Source organism: Dinoponera quadriceps, unplaced genomic scaffold, assembly GCF_001313825.1.
Source record: "Dinoponera quadriceps isolate SergipeBrazil2010 unplaced genomic scaffold, ASM131382v1 scaffold1846, whole genome shotgun sequence".
In the NCBI taxonomy this organism is placed as follows: domain Eukaryota; kingdom Metazoa; phylum Arthropoda; class Insecta; order Hymenoptera; family Formicidae; genus Dinoponera; species Dinoponera quadriceps.
Genome location: NW_014556140.1, coordinates 523,091 through 539,405, shown reverse-complemented (window position 1 = coordinate 539,405; position 16,315 = coordinate 523,091). Strand labels below are relative to the sequence as shown.

Sequence of the window (16,315 nt, the reverse complement as noted above, 5' to 3'; positions counted from 1 at the left end):
AGAACGTCTTCGGATCTTCAAAAAGTCTATTACAGTATGAAAAGTGAACTATCACTATGCTGCCATCTAACGGCCAGGTATACATACAATATCCATCCACATAACGTAGGTAAGTGAAAAGTAGATAGCGAAGAGAGACATTACCAACAAAATAGTCTCATATCGCAATCAATAATTAATAGGATTATAACATCTCAACGATTAATCTATAAAAACCGGATATCACTAATTAAAACTTTACTTAACTGATAAATCTCCTGAATAATCTAAAATGAATAAAGAAAGTCTTCTGAATGATCTAAAATGAATGAAGAAAGTGACATTGATTCTCATGATAGTAACATACACGATATTTCGCGATTTTGTTCACAATACCTTTGTGTACCTTTTAAATCTGTAGTTATTAATATTTTCTTTGGAACTATATTTTTTTTAAACAAAATCAATTTCCTCCGAGACAAGATATCTTGTATTTATATAACCGTAATCACTACGTTTCCCTCGCATATTAGATTGAAAGAAAAAGCGCAACACAAACTATGTTATAAAATTGGACTTTTTTCCAAATGGCGAAAGTAGAACAATCTCAGGTTTCTGAGCCAAGTACAGTGATAAAATGATTTATCGATATTTGCTATATTATTACTTAATATTAGGTGTATGCAAAAGTTTTTTAAGCTCTCCCGTCCTTTGTTTTTATTATTATTTCTAACTACTAACTAGTAAAAATAAGTCAAAATAACGTATAGCATTAATTATTATATTATTTTAGTGAATACGTTATTACCAACATAAGGAACAATACATAAACTTCAGATGCTTCTTTTTAATTTTACCCAACATATATTTTTTTAACATTAATTTAACAATAATTGTAGTTCAACAAGTTACAAAAATTTCTACAGAAAGAACAACAATAAAAAATTTATTAGACTTACGATAACCCACATTATCAAAATCCAGAAAATAGTTAACAATGTGTAATGAGCGATTTTCAACCTGAAAAAGCGAACTATAGCACATACGTTCCATGAAACAGAGGATATAGCCCAAGTAGCAAGGTGAATGACATTTTAATAACGTCTTATTGACGTTAGAGATATCATTAAGACGTTATTAAGACGTTATTAAGATGTCATTTGAAGTCACCTTGCTACTTCAGGGGAGACACATTGCGCGAAAATAATACTCACCTTCTATATTTCACGATTGCTTCTTCCGAAATTTCACGTGTCTCTTTAAATATATATATACGAATACCATATATTATGTTTTTCAAATGTTCTTCCCAATCCACGTCTCGCATGTTAAAGTTGAAAATCTCACGATCAACAGGATTTAGACGATCCCAGAGCTTGATAACGGCGTTATTCTGAAATTCCCACTGACGCGTCGAGAAGAAAGCTATCACCTCGCTGAATATATGTATTTTCTTATAAACCTTCAATAACCTAAAAAATGTTAATTTTATTAGGTCCGACAAAGAAATTTACAGAGGTTAGTTATTTATCGTAACATTAACTCTAGAATGCACAAAATAACTCTCTTTCAAAATTTACAGCCTGTTTCTTTCCTTTAGAAAAAGAATCTTTTTCGTTTTGAAAATAATTTTTAGAGAAACTTTATCTTTTTACAACATTCAGTTTTTAAATTTGTCGAAACTAAACATTTTTTAAATATTAAATAATTATGGATGGATAAATTTCATAATTTAGTACAATATGTATAATTATGTATATTTATACATGATTATATATGAAATATTTTTTAACGGAGTGTGTTTTTAGTTCGGTTTTTATTAGTTAATTAGGCGTAATAGTTGTGAAAAAATTATACATTAGTGCGGTTTAAAAAGAGAAAAGATATGTTCAGGCTTCAATATAAGCGTTATCTCACATTTCTAGAAGTCTAATAAGAGATATAGAATTTTAAAAGGTGGAATTAAATAGTGGCTCTTACAAGTGTTTATTTTTTCCATACCCTATATGAATGACGGAGTATATATTTTAGTGGAACTTAATAAATATCTTACATCGGTTTTCGGCCCGTGAGGTAAGCCAGAGCGTCGACTATGATAGCAGGTATTATATGCAAAAATATTTTGTATATGTTATATACAAATCTGTATTTCTCTAGAAATAACATGTAGTACCAGAAAACTTTCGTGCTCGCCAAGCGCATGCCGTATTTCTCGTTTATCTTCATAAATTTTTTCCAAGTAATAGGATTTTGAGACGACGACACGCAATTGTAAATCGGTTTTCTCTCATTTTCCGGGATGTCCGGGTTTGCGTTATCGATGCTGAGTAAAATATCTCTAACGAAAAAACAAAGACATTGGAAATAATGAATAAAATTATGCGTTACTATTTGTTTCAATATAGTCGACAATAAAATATTAAGGACATTGTAAGATGAATTGAGTTTGATAAGAAATCGATAAAAGTTGCATTTCGTATACATTGAAATATTATGTAATTGTTCGTGCAATTGGCAAAAGATTGACTATTTTTCAAAAAGTAAGATATTTGCAACTAAATTTGACACTTTTTATATATGTTCCTTGAGATAGCGCGCCTATTTTTAACTTTTATTTTTAATATCTTCTAAATTAAAAATAAGATTTTGATGGAAAACTACTACAATATCAAAGACTAATGCAGACATTATGTACAAATGTCAGAATTATGGATCATTTTGTTATGAAAATACATCATCAGCGTCAAAAAATATTGACTTACTTTCTTTTGGCGATATCCCAACCCGCAACAATGATATTCGCTATTACATAATCGGCAGGCATTAAATCCGCTTTATATTCGGGTACGCAATATAAAGTATGTAGCAAACCTAAAGCACTGCCCATTACTACGCCTACCGCTCCGTATATGTTGTTGACCCATCCAGATACCGGTTCTTTCGCCGTTGATATTACAATCGATGGACGTACGATACAAACCGGCAATTCGACGCCATATTGTCGTACTGTGTCTTCGGCGATCGCCTTGCTGAACACGTAGGTATTCGGCCATTTGCCTATTAATCTGCATTCGTTCAATGCAAACAAATAAGGATTTAAGAAAATAAAAATACTTTTCGCACTTTCAATATTGAACGAACTAAGATCGACGGATACGCCGTTTGATCCGAGTCGAAATTTTATATTCTACATTAAATCTTCAAGTAGAGAAAACGGAAATAAGTTTCCACATATACCATCAAAACGGCACAATAAGTGTTCCATAAGTGTTCTTACAGCTATAAAGGGAATTTAGTCCTCCAGAGCGTAAATTTAAATTCCACATTAAATCTTCAAGTGGAGAAAATGACATTAACTTCCCCATTTATAGCACCAATAGCACAATAGGAGACTTTTGAACATTTAATATAGAACCAAATCAGACTTAAACTAAGGCTAAAATTTCGATTCTGGGAGTTTTTCGATAGGGTACTTACATCGGTGTTATTTGATCCAGTTTCTCATCGTCTAAAACATCTAATAACATCAATATCTTGTCTGTCTCGAAAGGAGGAGGATAATACTTCTCATCGATTGACATGTACACACAATGAGAATACGCAGTCGATGTATAAACGAATGCCTGAATAATAAAAAAGAAGTAAAAACAATCGAACGATCAGCGTGAGTTTAATAAATTAACTTATGCGTCTACGAGAGAATGAAAAGAGAGAATGAAGAAACAACTGAAGTGGCACCTCTAAATTCGGCATCTCTTTCATAAAAAGGAGAATTTCTTTAGTTCCCCTCACGTTAACATTGATCACATTTCGAATTGTTTCGTTAAATCGCACGATGGCTGCCATGTGGAAGATTATATTTGTATCTAAGAGACGTTTCCGGTTTTCCGGTGACAAGCCCAGATTTACTTCACCGAAGTCGGCCTCTATCATTATTACTTTAGTGATATAATCAGGCTGTTCTTTCTTCAATCTATCGTAAATCTAAAAATAGAAGAAAAAGATGAAACAGGGATTACGATTGATTTCTATATAAAGGGATTTATTCCATTCATGTTACTAACAACGTCATCGAAGTGTTCTTTGAACCGATCTTCCACTGATTTTCCTTTCTTGCTCTTCATAGTTATATATATCTTACCTATGCCCGGGCAGCATCTAAAGGTATCATTACTTCTTAATAAAATTCCCGACAAATGTCTGTAATGCGATTTCTACACTCTATGATAGCATTATACACAATAAAATCTTACGTTTAAAATTTTATTAAAAAAATTAATTTTCATATCTACTAATCTCTCTTAGAAACAGAACACATCGTTTTATCCACCGTCTTGTAATATGTCTCGTATATATTTCGTATGTCTTTAGGGTAATATATTTCGTTTATTATGAAAGAATGTTAACTGAAAAATATATCTTTCCATGCTAAAATACTTGCCGCAGTAATCTTTCTATCAGAAGTATACCGAAGAAACCGGAAGCACCCGTTATGAGAACGTTACGTCCCTTGTAATATTGTGAGACTTCGCTCTGGCAATTGTTAGTTTCTGGAGGATCCGACATGTCCAACAAGTCATCAACATAGGCTTTACTTTTTTGTGCCATTTTGTCAATCTATTCAAGCAAACTGCAAATTTTATTTACCCTTCTAAGTACTACATACACTTTTTTACTGCACAGTCAGCAAATAAAAATCCACAGTTACCAGTTCACCGATCGCTTTTCACCGAGCTAAATGCTAGATTCTCCGGATTTTCGCTAATTCCGATTTTTAACAATGACGAGGAGTATTTATACAAAATATTACTCCCTGTCAATTTAATTGCCTAAATAGTCGTTATATAATTAACCAACACTTATAATTTAGTGTGAGACAAACGAACTCAATGACACGCACGTTTATACTGAGACAAAAAGTGAGTACAGAGAAAAATAAGAACTGAAGAGTGTGGAAGGGATATTTTAAAAATTAACGTGACAGTATAATTGATTCGACATTCGTTAAACGAATCGATATTCATTGGAGAAATACATTTCCTATTGTATTTTAATGATCACAGTGACTGTGCTAATAAAATACAAAGAATCATATATTACACACGTGTATATACAGGGTGTCCCGAAATTAGATCGACAATTCGAGTGCTCACGTAACTTTGGTAGGAATTTCATATTTTGAGCAGTTACTGGACAATTTAATTAATTTATGTCTAGTAACTGAAGAGTAAAACTATTTGGAACCTCAATTAAGATGTAACGCTTTTCCTGCGCACAAAAGACACACAAAATCTGAACCCATTTATTAAACGAAAAGAACAATAAATGGATAAAAAAACTCAACTACTACTCAATTGATTAACCCTTTTGTTACGGGTGTCGACTATAGTCGGCATCCGCGTGACGACCTGTGTGTGCGGGTGCCGACTATAATCGGCGTCCACGCGACGACCTGTGTGTACGGGTGCCGACTATAATCGGCGTCCACGCGACGACCTGTGTGTACGGGTGCCGACTATAATCGGCGTACGCGCGACGACCTGTGTATCGGGTGCTGAATACTCATAAAATATACGCATTTTCATGTTTTTCATATAATATGACGAAAAAGTTGTTACCTAGCTCTTAAAATAATATATATACAAGAGAATCCCAAAATGGTGTTGAAAGACGTAAGTGCGAACATCGAAGACTACCGACGTGCAATGTGCACATTTCGCGGCACGGTGCCCCGTTCAGTGGCGTCACTCCAGCGGCGCGGATTGCCGTAACGAAAGGGTTAATAAGTAACCCAGCTGTTCATGAAGTGGGCAATTTTGCTCTAGGAGTATCTCTGAATAAAACTCTATCAAGTTCTTGTCCATTTCCTAAGCGGTATTGTTACAGCTAATAAAAATTTATTAATACTAGACAGTAACTGAATAGATGTCTAGGAAAATTACATATTTCTACCAGAAAAAGGACAACAAAGCAAGTAATTTCTGTTAATAAATCCATGTCTGCAAAAGAACTATTTTAAGCCCCTGAAGTTTGTCGGTTTAGTTTCAAAACACCTCATATATTATAATTTAATGTCTTTTGCTCTGTTTTTCATCGAGCGATTTATCCAATCCGATGCGTTATAAAATGTATTTTGTATTTTAAATTAGATGCATTCATTAATAATTGGCATTCATTATGACGAAATTTCCGCTCAAATCGATTAACATATTCAAGAACTTACGTAAACTTCAGTACGTTATGTAAATATGCACACGAATATATTAATAAAATACATAAAAATGATTAAATAAATAATTATACATATGTACACATATACACACATACGCACGCACGCACGCACACACATACGCAGATACATTGCATTGTATGCAAATATATCGTTCTACTGACTTATTTCATTTGTCTTCATTGTCTTCATTGGACATGATACGACACATAATTTGCACAAAATAAAATTAATATTCCGTGAATCATTTGCACTATTTTCCTTATTCTTTTATTATATTTGTAAATTCATTGTAAAATCATAACCAAAGGTCATTCAAGTCACACAGCGAAAATATTATTAGATCTAATTAGGAAAAAACTAAATTTTTTGTTCAGTTTTTTTGTTATATAAATTTATTTATAAAATAAATTTACGAAATGAAATAAAAAGTATCTGTAGATTGACAAGAGTCATCATGGTCGCAGAGAATTTAATTATTGTATTTTCTTATCGCAGAAAATACATATTACTATATTGTTTGAATAAAATTTTACATATTTTAAAAACAGAGTCAACTTAGAAATAAACGGCATTGTCTATCTCTATTACGTGAGTAACACAAATAATAAAGAGGACATTTACAAATATCTTCTTAGAAACAAAGTAAAAAGCATAATAACCAGTACTACCGAGGTATGCTAATATACACGAACCGTTATTATTTCTTAGACTGCTATGCATACAGAGTTGGCTGTAGTTCGTAGACATAAACAGGAAATTGATTGACGTGTGTATAAAGAATCTTAAATAGCTCATTAACCCATTAACGCCTGAACAGACATTTTTCAGTACCAAAGTTCAGAGAGTCATTATACGATGCATTTGATCGGAAAAAATTTTAGAACCACTGTTCCCTATGTTTTGAAGGTTGCTCTTTTGAATGGTGGTGGTTAGAAGACCCTAAAATGAGTTTTTTTATGGAAAAATAGCAAATTAAAAAAAACAGAAATTTTTTGATAACATTTTTGTTTTAGGTAATTTTTTTGCTTTTGCATTTTTCTACATACTTAAGACCGATAAATATCGCGTCCATGACACCAAAACTAAAAGTTATTGGTTATACATAATTAAAAAAAAATTTTTTATTTAAAATGACGTCCGAAACAACAAATTTTAGTTTTAAACTTCAGCAATTTTTTTCTCGATAACTATGGACTTGAGGGAAAATTTTCTAAGAACAAAAAAGTCTTAATATTAGTCAAAGAATACCCTCAAATTTTTTCAGGAGTATAAAAAAAAATTTTTGACTTTCCAGAAAATGGGAAAATTGAAATTTTCGAAAAATTGTTTACAAAATCTGAAAAAATTTGAGGGTATTCTTTGACTAATATTAAGACTCTTTTGTTCTTAGAAAATTCTTCCTTAAGCCCATAGTTATCGAGAAAAAAATTGCTGAAGTGTTTTTGAGGTCACTGATCACAAATTCAACATTTTTATTGTATAATTAGTTCCAAAGAGATTTTTTAAATGAATCAGTAATGTAATATTGAGTATTGCTGAAATATTTCGCTTTAGTAAAATACATACGTTGCTTAGCCGACAAGTGCTATTGCCGTTGCCCGACTCTCACCACGGGGAGGTGAACGTAATTTCGAGAGCCTTATTTTTTTAATTTTTTGTTTATTTTATGTATTTTATGATTTTTTGGGTATTTTCTAATATTTTTTCTAATTTTTTTTTGTTTTTTATTTATTCTTTTTCATTTTTTTTCATGAACTAAGAAGCAGGACGAGCATAAATAAATGTTGCAGGTCTTGCACATTTTCTGTGTTCTTGCGTTACATTTATTGGAGTATTTTCAATATCTTTTATTGAAAGTAATAATACTCTCGTGTACTTTTTTATTTTTATGCTTGTCAAGATAGTACTGTACAATTTCCAAAGATATTTTTTTGTTCCAACATTCTTCTCGTGCACTAAATTTCGAATGACAGTTGCATTGGTGATTGACGATTGTATCAATCTACAAAAAATCGACCACGTCCATTTTTTCGCTCTTATTCCTGGAAGTAAATTACTACAATGGGCATCATGTTGATTGACACCCCCCATGAACATGTTGTACAGTCTAAACGTCATAGGAAATGGTATTTCTTCTTTAGAGTGACTGTTTTTCGAGTATCTTCTAACGGTACTTCTTCCAGTTCAATGAGTTCTTCTCGAACTAGTTTTTGTTTTTTCCGTTGAGGTGGATGTGACATGTCAAAGAGTAAATAACCAAATGACAGTAGTAATAAAATAATTATACTCTTTTTGGATTACTTTTAAAGATATTAGAGAAATAACTACTCACGAATTACTATCATAGAAAGCTTCTTCAGTAATACAGTGAATTCTCGAAGTAATATGATTTATTGATGCAAACAATGTGAAGTAATGATATATGGTTAATATTTCTATGTAATATATGTCTAATTCAATCTGATTGCATTTTAATTCGAGAACAATTTGAAAAATATTACATTACTGATTCATTTAAAAAATCTCTTTGGAACTAATTATACAATAAAAATGTTGAATTTGTGATCAGTGACCTCAAAAACACTTCAGCAATTTTTATCTCGATAACTATGGGCTTAAGGAAGGATTTTCTAAGAACAAAAAAGTCTTAATATTAGTCAAAGAATACCCTCAAATTTTTTCAGATTTTTTAAACGATTTTTCGAAAATTTCAATTTTCCCATTTTCTAGAAAATCAAAATTTTCTTTTATGGTCCTGAAAAATGTTGAGGATATTCTTTGACTAATATTAAGGCTTTTTTGTTCTTAGAAAATTTTTCCTCAAGTCCATAGTTAGTATCGAGAAAAAAATTGCTGAAGTTTAAAACTAAAATTTGTTATTTCGGACGTCATTTTGTCTAAATAAAAAATTTTTTTAAATTATGTATAGCAAATAACTTTTAGTTTTGGTGACATGGACGCGATATTTATCGGTCTTAAGTATGTAGAAAAATGCAAAAGCAAAAAAAATTACCTAAAAAAAAATGTTATCAAAAAATTTGTTTTTTTTTTAATTTGCTATTTTTCCATAAAAAAACTCATTTTAGGGTCTTCTAACCACCACCATTCAAAAGAGCAACCTTCAAAACATAGGGAACAGTGGTTCCAAAATTTTTTTCGATCAAATGCATCGTACAGTGACTCTCTGAACTTTGATACCGAAAAATGTCCGTTCAGGCGCTAATGGGTTAAAGTGCTACAATCAACAATATTTTGATTTCGTTCCGAAATGTACTGACAATACTGAAAATCCATAACATACTTAACGTGAACTACAGATTTTCAGTCATGTCAGTATATTTCGTAATGCATTCTTTAAAAAGCGTTCAAGCGAAGAAATCGTTTAACCTTTTGACAGCACACTGCCGAAAAGTCGCTTGCATCGCAAACAGGGTCACATTAATCCTATATGCACCACGCAATTTCTTAAATCCCACATTTGGAAAACTGTAAAAGAAAGGAAGTTGACAAAATTCTAGAATAAAGTCTAACTCTTCTACTTTAATGTTTGATTATGCATTCATAGAAAATCGAGTTTCAAGTTACCGAAAACAAATTTTTCGAATTTAGACAGCAGTCTCACAAATGGTAGTGTTTTACTTAAAAATTCGTAATTTATATACTTTTGATTATTTTGATCTACAAAGATATAGAGTAATGAAGTTGAGAAAAATAGTTTTAACGAAAAAAATATGACTATCGCGCGTTCGAGAAACATATTTTTTTTGGACTAATGACTAAAGGATATTTTCAAGTATCACCCTATGTAATCTTGATATAACACTGTTATTTGTTATTTTCAAAAAAAATACACGTTATCATAGTTCCTTCTTATGTTCACACACACACATATTTTTATAAAAAAAAATCACTTGCGGCGTCAAATTATATACCGACCACACACTATAAATTTAACTGACTCTGCGACAAATTCAGATAACTCCCAAACACGCATTGACCCTTTCGTTACGGCTACATTTTTGTCGCGAAACGCATTGCATTATATAGTTATACTGGTGCATATTTCAGAACAACTGCTCTGCGCGCAGTTGTGCTAGCAACGCTTCTGTTTGTGTATTAAATTATATAATACACAATATTAACATCAACACAAAATATAAATTTAAATGTAAATGCTATATCTTCAGCGATTATAGTCACTTATCGTATTCAGACATTCAGTCGTTCATCGTATTCGGTCATTTCACGGCAGGTGATTATAGATATCTGACATAACGAAAGGTCATCACGAAAGTCATTTGGTTTGTCAGATTTGCATCGTGTCTAACGAACAGAGTGACTCTCTAATGATTTTTCGGTAATGGGGAGAATTCATAGATCACACGCTTCTCTTCGCGCTACAAGCTCTTCAATTACAATTCACTGGGTCAGTCTGATCCGTGAAAAAGGATACAAAGGTTAAACGAAGGGAAATTTTTTAACTATTTTCTAACTGTGTGCTATACGAAAGTTCGAAGTCGTCTTCTTTTTATTACGCACGTTTCTAAAAGAAAGCTAAATTAATAGGTGATATAGTAAAACAGAATTTTTTTTTTACTAAGAAAGTAAAAAATAAATCACTTTATTAAATAACACACTTTGAAGATATAAGATAGAAGATAAATAGGTATATTTATATTTCTTCATCTGCGATTATATATTTCTCATTATCTCTTGATAGTTTCGATGTCTATCGTATAAAAATATAAAATCAGAAATTTAGTTTGTTAAAATACGCGATATTGTGAAACATCGCAATATACGGAAGACTTAAGATTTCAAAACTCGGGAATCGATATGATAGGATAATCGTATTGTTTGGATTGTCTTTTCAAAGGTTTACTCCCAGTATCTTTAGCGTCCTGAGCAAATCGTAACACTTTTCCAGCTTCTTTCTGTCCAGTCGCGCAACCATCTGCTGTTGGCTTTTCAGATACATCCGCCGCTTTTTCTCGGCATGTACTCTCTGGCATATCAGGTACAATATATAAATTACAAGTCTTTTCAAAATCAGCATTATCAGTGATCGTACAATCCTTGATAACCTCCAGAAGGCTTTCATTATTATTATCGTTTGTCTGTTCCGTTTCTATTTGCGTCTTTACAGCCAAGAATTGAGCCTGAACAATAGAAGAGATTTTATATGAGAAGTTTTAAGATGAAAAAAAATTTCTTTCCGGAAAGGTGAACAAACTTGCCTCCATAGACATTGCTTTAGATCGCCAATATCGCAGCTGTTTCGAGATATCGTAATTTGCTTCTTCTCGTGTTAATATCTCTATAGATTGCTTCTCAAGTTTCTTGTGCAATTCTTCAAGCTCTTTCCTCTTTGCGGCTAGCAAGGATTCAGTGTAACTAAAAGTTAGAATTTACATTAAACTATTGCATAAAGCTATAAGGAAAATAAACTTAAACAAGCAGAAAAGTTCCTCAACTTACTCGAAACTATCGTCATCGAATCGTACTTCTTCCACCTGACTATTTTTCTTCATTTCAGCTTTCAACTTATTCTCAAGTTCGAAAATTCTGCTCTTATATTTTTCCAACAGGTCCGCATTCTCCTGTAGCGTATCGATCGCATCAGTTTCCCACTTTCGAATCATGGCAGCTTTTTCAACTTTCAACGATTTAATTTCGTTAGCTTTTTTATTCAACGCTCGTTTCGCTTCGTTATATTTGTCCTGTAGAATGTTCATTTTATCCAGTAACATTTGCCGGCGATCTTCGACTTCAGCAAATAAGGAATTACCTGTGGTACGACAAAGTCTCAACAAATTACAAACAATATATATTACTGCATATTAGAAAGTATTCCGAGTATTACTTTACCTTTACACGCATCATTAGCAGGAGTTATTTTTAACGATTCCAATTCCATACGGTTTGCGGCCAATTCCTCCCGTGTGTTTTCCAACGCTATGTTTTTCTCTGCCAACTGTTCCTTTATCACCTGATTATACACATTCTGAGTGAAATTTACAGTACGTCTCGATTAATAAATACAAATAATGTGCCTCATGTCTTACTTGCAAAGTATCTTGTAGTTCTTGAATATAATTCTTCATGTTAGCAAGCTTTTCCTCCATCTGTTCTTGCTTCTCCCCTTCGTTTTGGAGCAATGTAACTAGTTCCTCAATTTTCTCCTTATATTCTATTAAATTGTCCTCATTAAAAGTAAGATTCTGTGATCGTTCATTCTTAAGTTCTTCATGCTTCCTTAGCTCCTCCCGCAGCTCAATAATCTCTTGTGCACTTTGCAAAACTTTTGTCTCTAAATTTACGATATGGCTTTCGTATTCTATTCTCTCAGCTCTGTACCTAAGGAATAAGGATATGGTTAAAGATACAGTTTAGTTTTTCTATACAATATATATACACAAATACATCAAATATTAGTTTGTAGAAAATAAATAAATACCTAGCAAAAAGTTTGTGTTTTCAAAATATTGAGATATCTATGCATGATAAATGAATAATAAACAAAGACAACATATATATAAAAAAAAAGACACACAAATGCCAAATGGAGAAAGTTCCAAGTCTTTTAAATGATACTTAGGAAATATTGTGTCTTTTATATGAGTGTGTTTAGTATATATTTATATATTATAGAGATTCTCTTAAAAAACAGTGGTGAATTCTCTTTGAAACAAAGTCGTAGTTCTTACTTTTCCTCTCTCTCGACGAGCACTTTCTCCGCTTTCATTGTGCATTGTTCAAGCGACTGCTCTAAAGCTTCGTTAGCCTCTTGAAGCTCTTTTTCGAGCGCTTCGCTTGCTTTCAACCTGAGTCGCAAGACATATAATTCCTGCCGGTAGCACTCGTTTTCTTGCTTTAATTTCTTATAATCATCCTGAACGATTGAACTTTCCTCGAGACATTCTTCGTTTTTCTTATCCGTCATGTTTTCATCGCACATCTCTGACATTTTTCCAGGTTATACGCGCTCGTTGCTTTGAATTTCTGTCTCTCTTTCGGTCTGTAGCGAGTGACTACTGGAAGCCCCGAGGCCGCGCTCCATACGTCACTCTTCTTGTTTTGAATTTATCGGTTAAACTAAAGGAGAATTCACATCTACAAAGCAGAAAAGCAGCAGCCAATCAGAACTCGCGCTAGTCTGCTTTGTCTACTGCTTATACCGCCAGCATTTGTAGCGCTTGTTACGCACTTTATTAATTCATCCTTTCGACGTTCTGAACGGCGCGTCGCCACTGTCAACGCGGGATTCCCGGCTGACTATTTCGGAGCTTGGAAGGGACTATGTGAAGGATTTGTCACGCATATTTCATAAGTTTTACAAAGATTTTTATTAACACCATAAATTATGATTTATAAGCCTTTTGCTTTGCTTTTTCTAACAATATCAATGCTCCGGGGCTCTTCTTTGATTTGAGCTTTTTCACCAATGGTTTCAATTTGGCGAGCAACGTAGATACCATTTTCTTCGACTCGTTTTCTGTGAGGAAGACCAACAAGAAACACGCCCTGTTAAATCTTATCCATTTTTCCAAGACTCCCGTGGTTAGCTGTGGTATCAGCGTTTCTCCGAACGTAGATACACCCCTCTTCAGCAGCTCTTGATCGTTTTGAATAAGTTTCTTCAACATCATGTGCAAACCCGGATGCTCGACCGCGTTACATTCGGTATCGCCTTGTTTGATCTTCGAATCTGCTCCACTGATGAACTTGGCGATCGACTTGAATGCGGCGTTCAATTTCTCGCCGGATCCCACCTTCAATATCGCCAGGGTAACCATGGCTATGGCGCTGTTGGATAACCACATAGCTGCGTCCGTCGTTACAGCATGGAGAAGCGGATCGCTGATTGCCTCGAGCAGCTCCCTTTCCCGGACGTCGGCCGACTTCTTGCTCGTGGAATTACAATCCCCCTGGCGCAAATATTCCACAACATTCGGCGAAAAGTAATGGGAGTCTCTCCTGGCCACGAGATACAATATGACGTGCCTCCCGTGCTCGTTTAGCGCGATATCGAGCAGTTCCTTCTGCATTTCGGCCAGTATTATCTTCTTTACGATAACGGTATCGTCTATGGAATCGAAGAGCGCCAGCAGCGTTACGTAGCCGTGTTCGGACGTGCAGACCGACTTTACGCTCTCCTTGAGAGCTTTCAGAATGATCTTCCTGTCTTTGTTGTTACCGTGCCATATACACTGCACCGCGACCTTCGCCCCCATTTTCGTCCGACTCAGCGCCACAACCGAGTCGCGCAGCATCGCGATCAATTCGCTTCTATCCGCCGCCGAACACGCACCGAAATATTCCCATAGGATGGTGTGCAGCAGAGTCGAATGAACAAGGCCTTTGTTCAAGATTCTAACCAGGTTTGCTTTGACGGCGGACAATGTGGCTGACTTCATGTCCTTCGCGGTCTTGAATACGTCGGACAATGTTTTAACGGTTTTGTCCTTTGCCTGTTTGTACATGTCGCCGTAGAACTCTTGCTTGAAACATATCTTGTCGTGATCCTTGCACCAAGTGGAGTACACGATCTCGATGATGGGAGCTGATACTGTGTGGCTCATTAACTTGACGACATGGCCGTGAAACGCGGACACAACTTCGTTTCTAATTTCTTGCGAGCCGTGCTTCAAAATGGCTCTGACACAGCTCTTGGCGTATTTTGTTTGCGACATTTCCACGATGGACGGTTTTATCTCGTGAAATATGGCTCGTCGAACGTCATCCTCGCAATGCTTAATCATACATTGAACTACTCTCGACATGTCGTGTGTGAATATTATCTTGCCGTAGAGACCTCCCAGACAATTATGTAACTTTCGTGTTAACTCGATACGATCTTGCTCAGTACAGTCGGATCGCCGTAGCTTCTCATTGATCTGCTTAGCTTGAATAACTAATTTATATAGTTTGTCGTCGTTTAATTTCTTGGCTTTGCGTGTCTTTCTCAACTCTCTCTTCTCCTTTCTCAACTTGAGCCAATCTGTCTTTTCAGTTGTAGTCTTATGCTTCGTTGCTTTTGAACTCTTCCCCTTTGAATCCTTCTTAATTGGAAATGGCTTCTTTACACTTTTATCTGCAAATGTATTCTTGCCTAGAGTCGCATATAATGATTTCTGAAACTACAATCACTACTTTCATTCTTTTATTCTTACCTGCAGGCTTCTTATTTAAGGATTTTTCAAATTTCACTTTCTTCTTCTTTTCGTCATCTCTCACTTCCTCAATCTGGTTCTTCTTAACATTGGTGTTTTCACTACCACTATCGTTTTCTGCACTTAAATTCCTTGCTTTTCGCTTCATCTTTGAGCGGGTTTCTGTAAAATATGTTATACAATATAATAATGTAAAACTACTCACTATCAAATTTAATACATGATATAGCAGATAAATCTACCATAGTATCATTTACATTATATATATGAGCAAATGTGTAAATTTAAGGAAACGAACTTTACTTTTGCCTGAGTATGAAGACTTCTTTATTTAACATAATTCTAACCTAGTGTATCTCAATGTGAAAGACGTTTGGATTTCGAATTTATCATATTGTAAAAGTTGTAGAAATTTAAAATATATTTCCTACCTCAAATTTCAACGAGATTGTGCACTTATATATATATATATATATATATATATTCTTTGATATATATACTTTGATATATATATTTATATATACTCCTTTGATATATATATTATATATATTCCTAAAGAAAAGTTAAAAATCAAACATTTTTACACTCTACTTGTATGTGCTTGGTAAATCCACGTGCTGCTACTTTGCAGCATTTACTTTGTAGCATTTCTGCAGTTTCAACATCATGGTAGCGACATCTTGCGGCTAAGACTTTATTTACAAATGCGAGAGACAGAAGGCGCGAGTTGTACATAAAACGTATCGACATGTAGGTCGGTATTTATAGTCGGATCTTAAGAAGAATTCACATCTTCACAGAAAAGCAGAAAGCAGAAAAGCAGCAGCTTGTCGACAGTTTCTGCTTTATCTACTGCTTATTACCAGAGTTCTGATTGGCCGCTGCTTTATATAAGTATTAGAATTTATTATTATTTATATTAATTATTATA

At 33.9% G+C, this 16,315-nt stretch overlaps 4 protein-coding genes across 7 annotated transcripts in view; 1 reads left to right on the top strand and 3 right to left on the bottom strand.

Moving 5' to 3' along the window:
- Positions 1-852: 852 nt before the first annotated feature.
- LOC106746930 (fatty acyl-CoA reductase 1-like) lies at positions 853-4,865 on the bottom strand. 3 transcript variants are annotated; one of them, XM_014624081.1, is made up of 9 exons: positions 4,688-4,865; positions 4,421-4,609; positions 4,044-4,137; positions 3,718-3,963; positions 3,457-3,602; positions 2,742-3,044; positions 2,033-2,317; positions 1,194-1,451; positions 853-999 (listed from the first exon to the last, which is right to left on the bottom strand). In XM_014624081.1, exons 2-9 carry the CDS (start codon positions 4,585-4,587, stop codon positions 900-902), a joined length of 1,599 nt encoding a protein of 532 aa, XP_014479567.1. In that variant the 5' UTR covers positions 4,588-4,609; positions 4,688-4,865; the 3' UTR covers positions 853-899. The 3 variants fall into 3 exon arrangements, with proteins under 3 accessions (XP_014479567.1, XP_014479568.1, XP_014479565.1); XM_014624082.1 differs by having other exon boundaries at positions 4,421-4,596; XM_014624079.1 differs by having other exon boundaries at positions 4,421-4,865.
- Positions 4,866-10,849: 5,984 nt separating this feature from the next.
- Positions 10,850-13,259, bottom strand: LOC106746928 (protein Spindly-like). 2 transcript variants are annotated; one of them, XM_014624075.1, is made up of 6 exons: positions 12,919-13,259; positions 12,277-12,568; positions 12,080-12,215; positions 11,690-11,999; positions 11,449-11,605; positions 10,850-11,370 (listed from the first exon to the last, which is right to left on the bottom strand). In XM_014624075.1, the coding sequence occupies exons 1-6, from the start codon at positions 13,176-13,178 to the stop codon at positions 11,029-11,031; spliced, it is 1,497 nt and encodes a 498-aa protein (XP_014479561.1). In that variant the 5' UTR covers positions 13,179-13,259; the 3' UTR covers positions 10,850-11,028. The 2 variants fall into 2 exon arrangements, with proteins under 2 accessions (XP_014479561.1, XP_014479562.1); XM_014624076.1 differs by having other exon boundaries at positions 12,080-12,200.
- Positions 13,260-13,494: 235 nt separating this feature from the next.
- LOC106746947 (scavenger receptor class B member 1-like) overlaps positions 13,495-16,315 on the top strand; it is a 39,524-nt gene continuing 36,703 nt past the window's right edge. Inside the window, exon 1 of the mRNA XM_014624131.1 lies at positions 13,495-13,512. The gene's annotated coding sequence lies outside the window, so the exon portion shown is untranslated. The remainder of the gene's footprint in view (positions 13,513-16,315) is intronic.
- LOC106746946 (pumilio domain-containing protein KIAA0020) lies at positions 13,539-15,873 on the bottom strand. The gene is made up of 3 exons (XM_014624128.1): positions 15,816-15,873; positions 15,385-15,546; positions 13,539-15,305 (listed from the first exon to the last, which is right to left on the bottom strand). Exons 2-3 carry the CDS (start codon positions 15,530-15,532, stop codon positions 13,573-13,575), a joined length of 1,881 nt encoding a protein of 626 aa, XP_014479614.1. The 5' UTR covers positions 15,533-15,546; positions 15,816-15,873; the 3' UTR covers positions 13,539-13,572.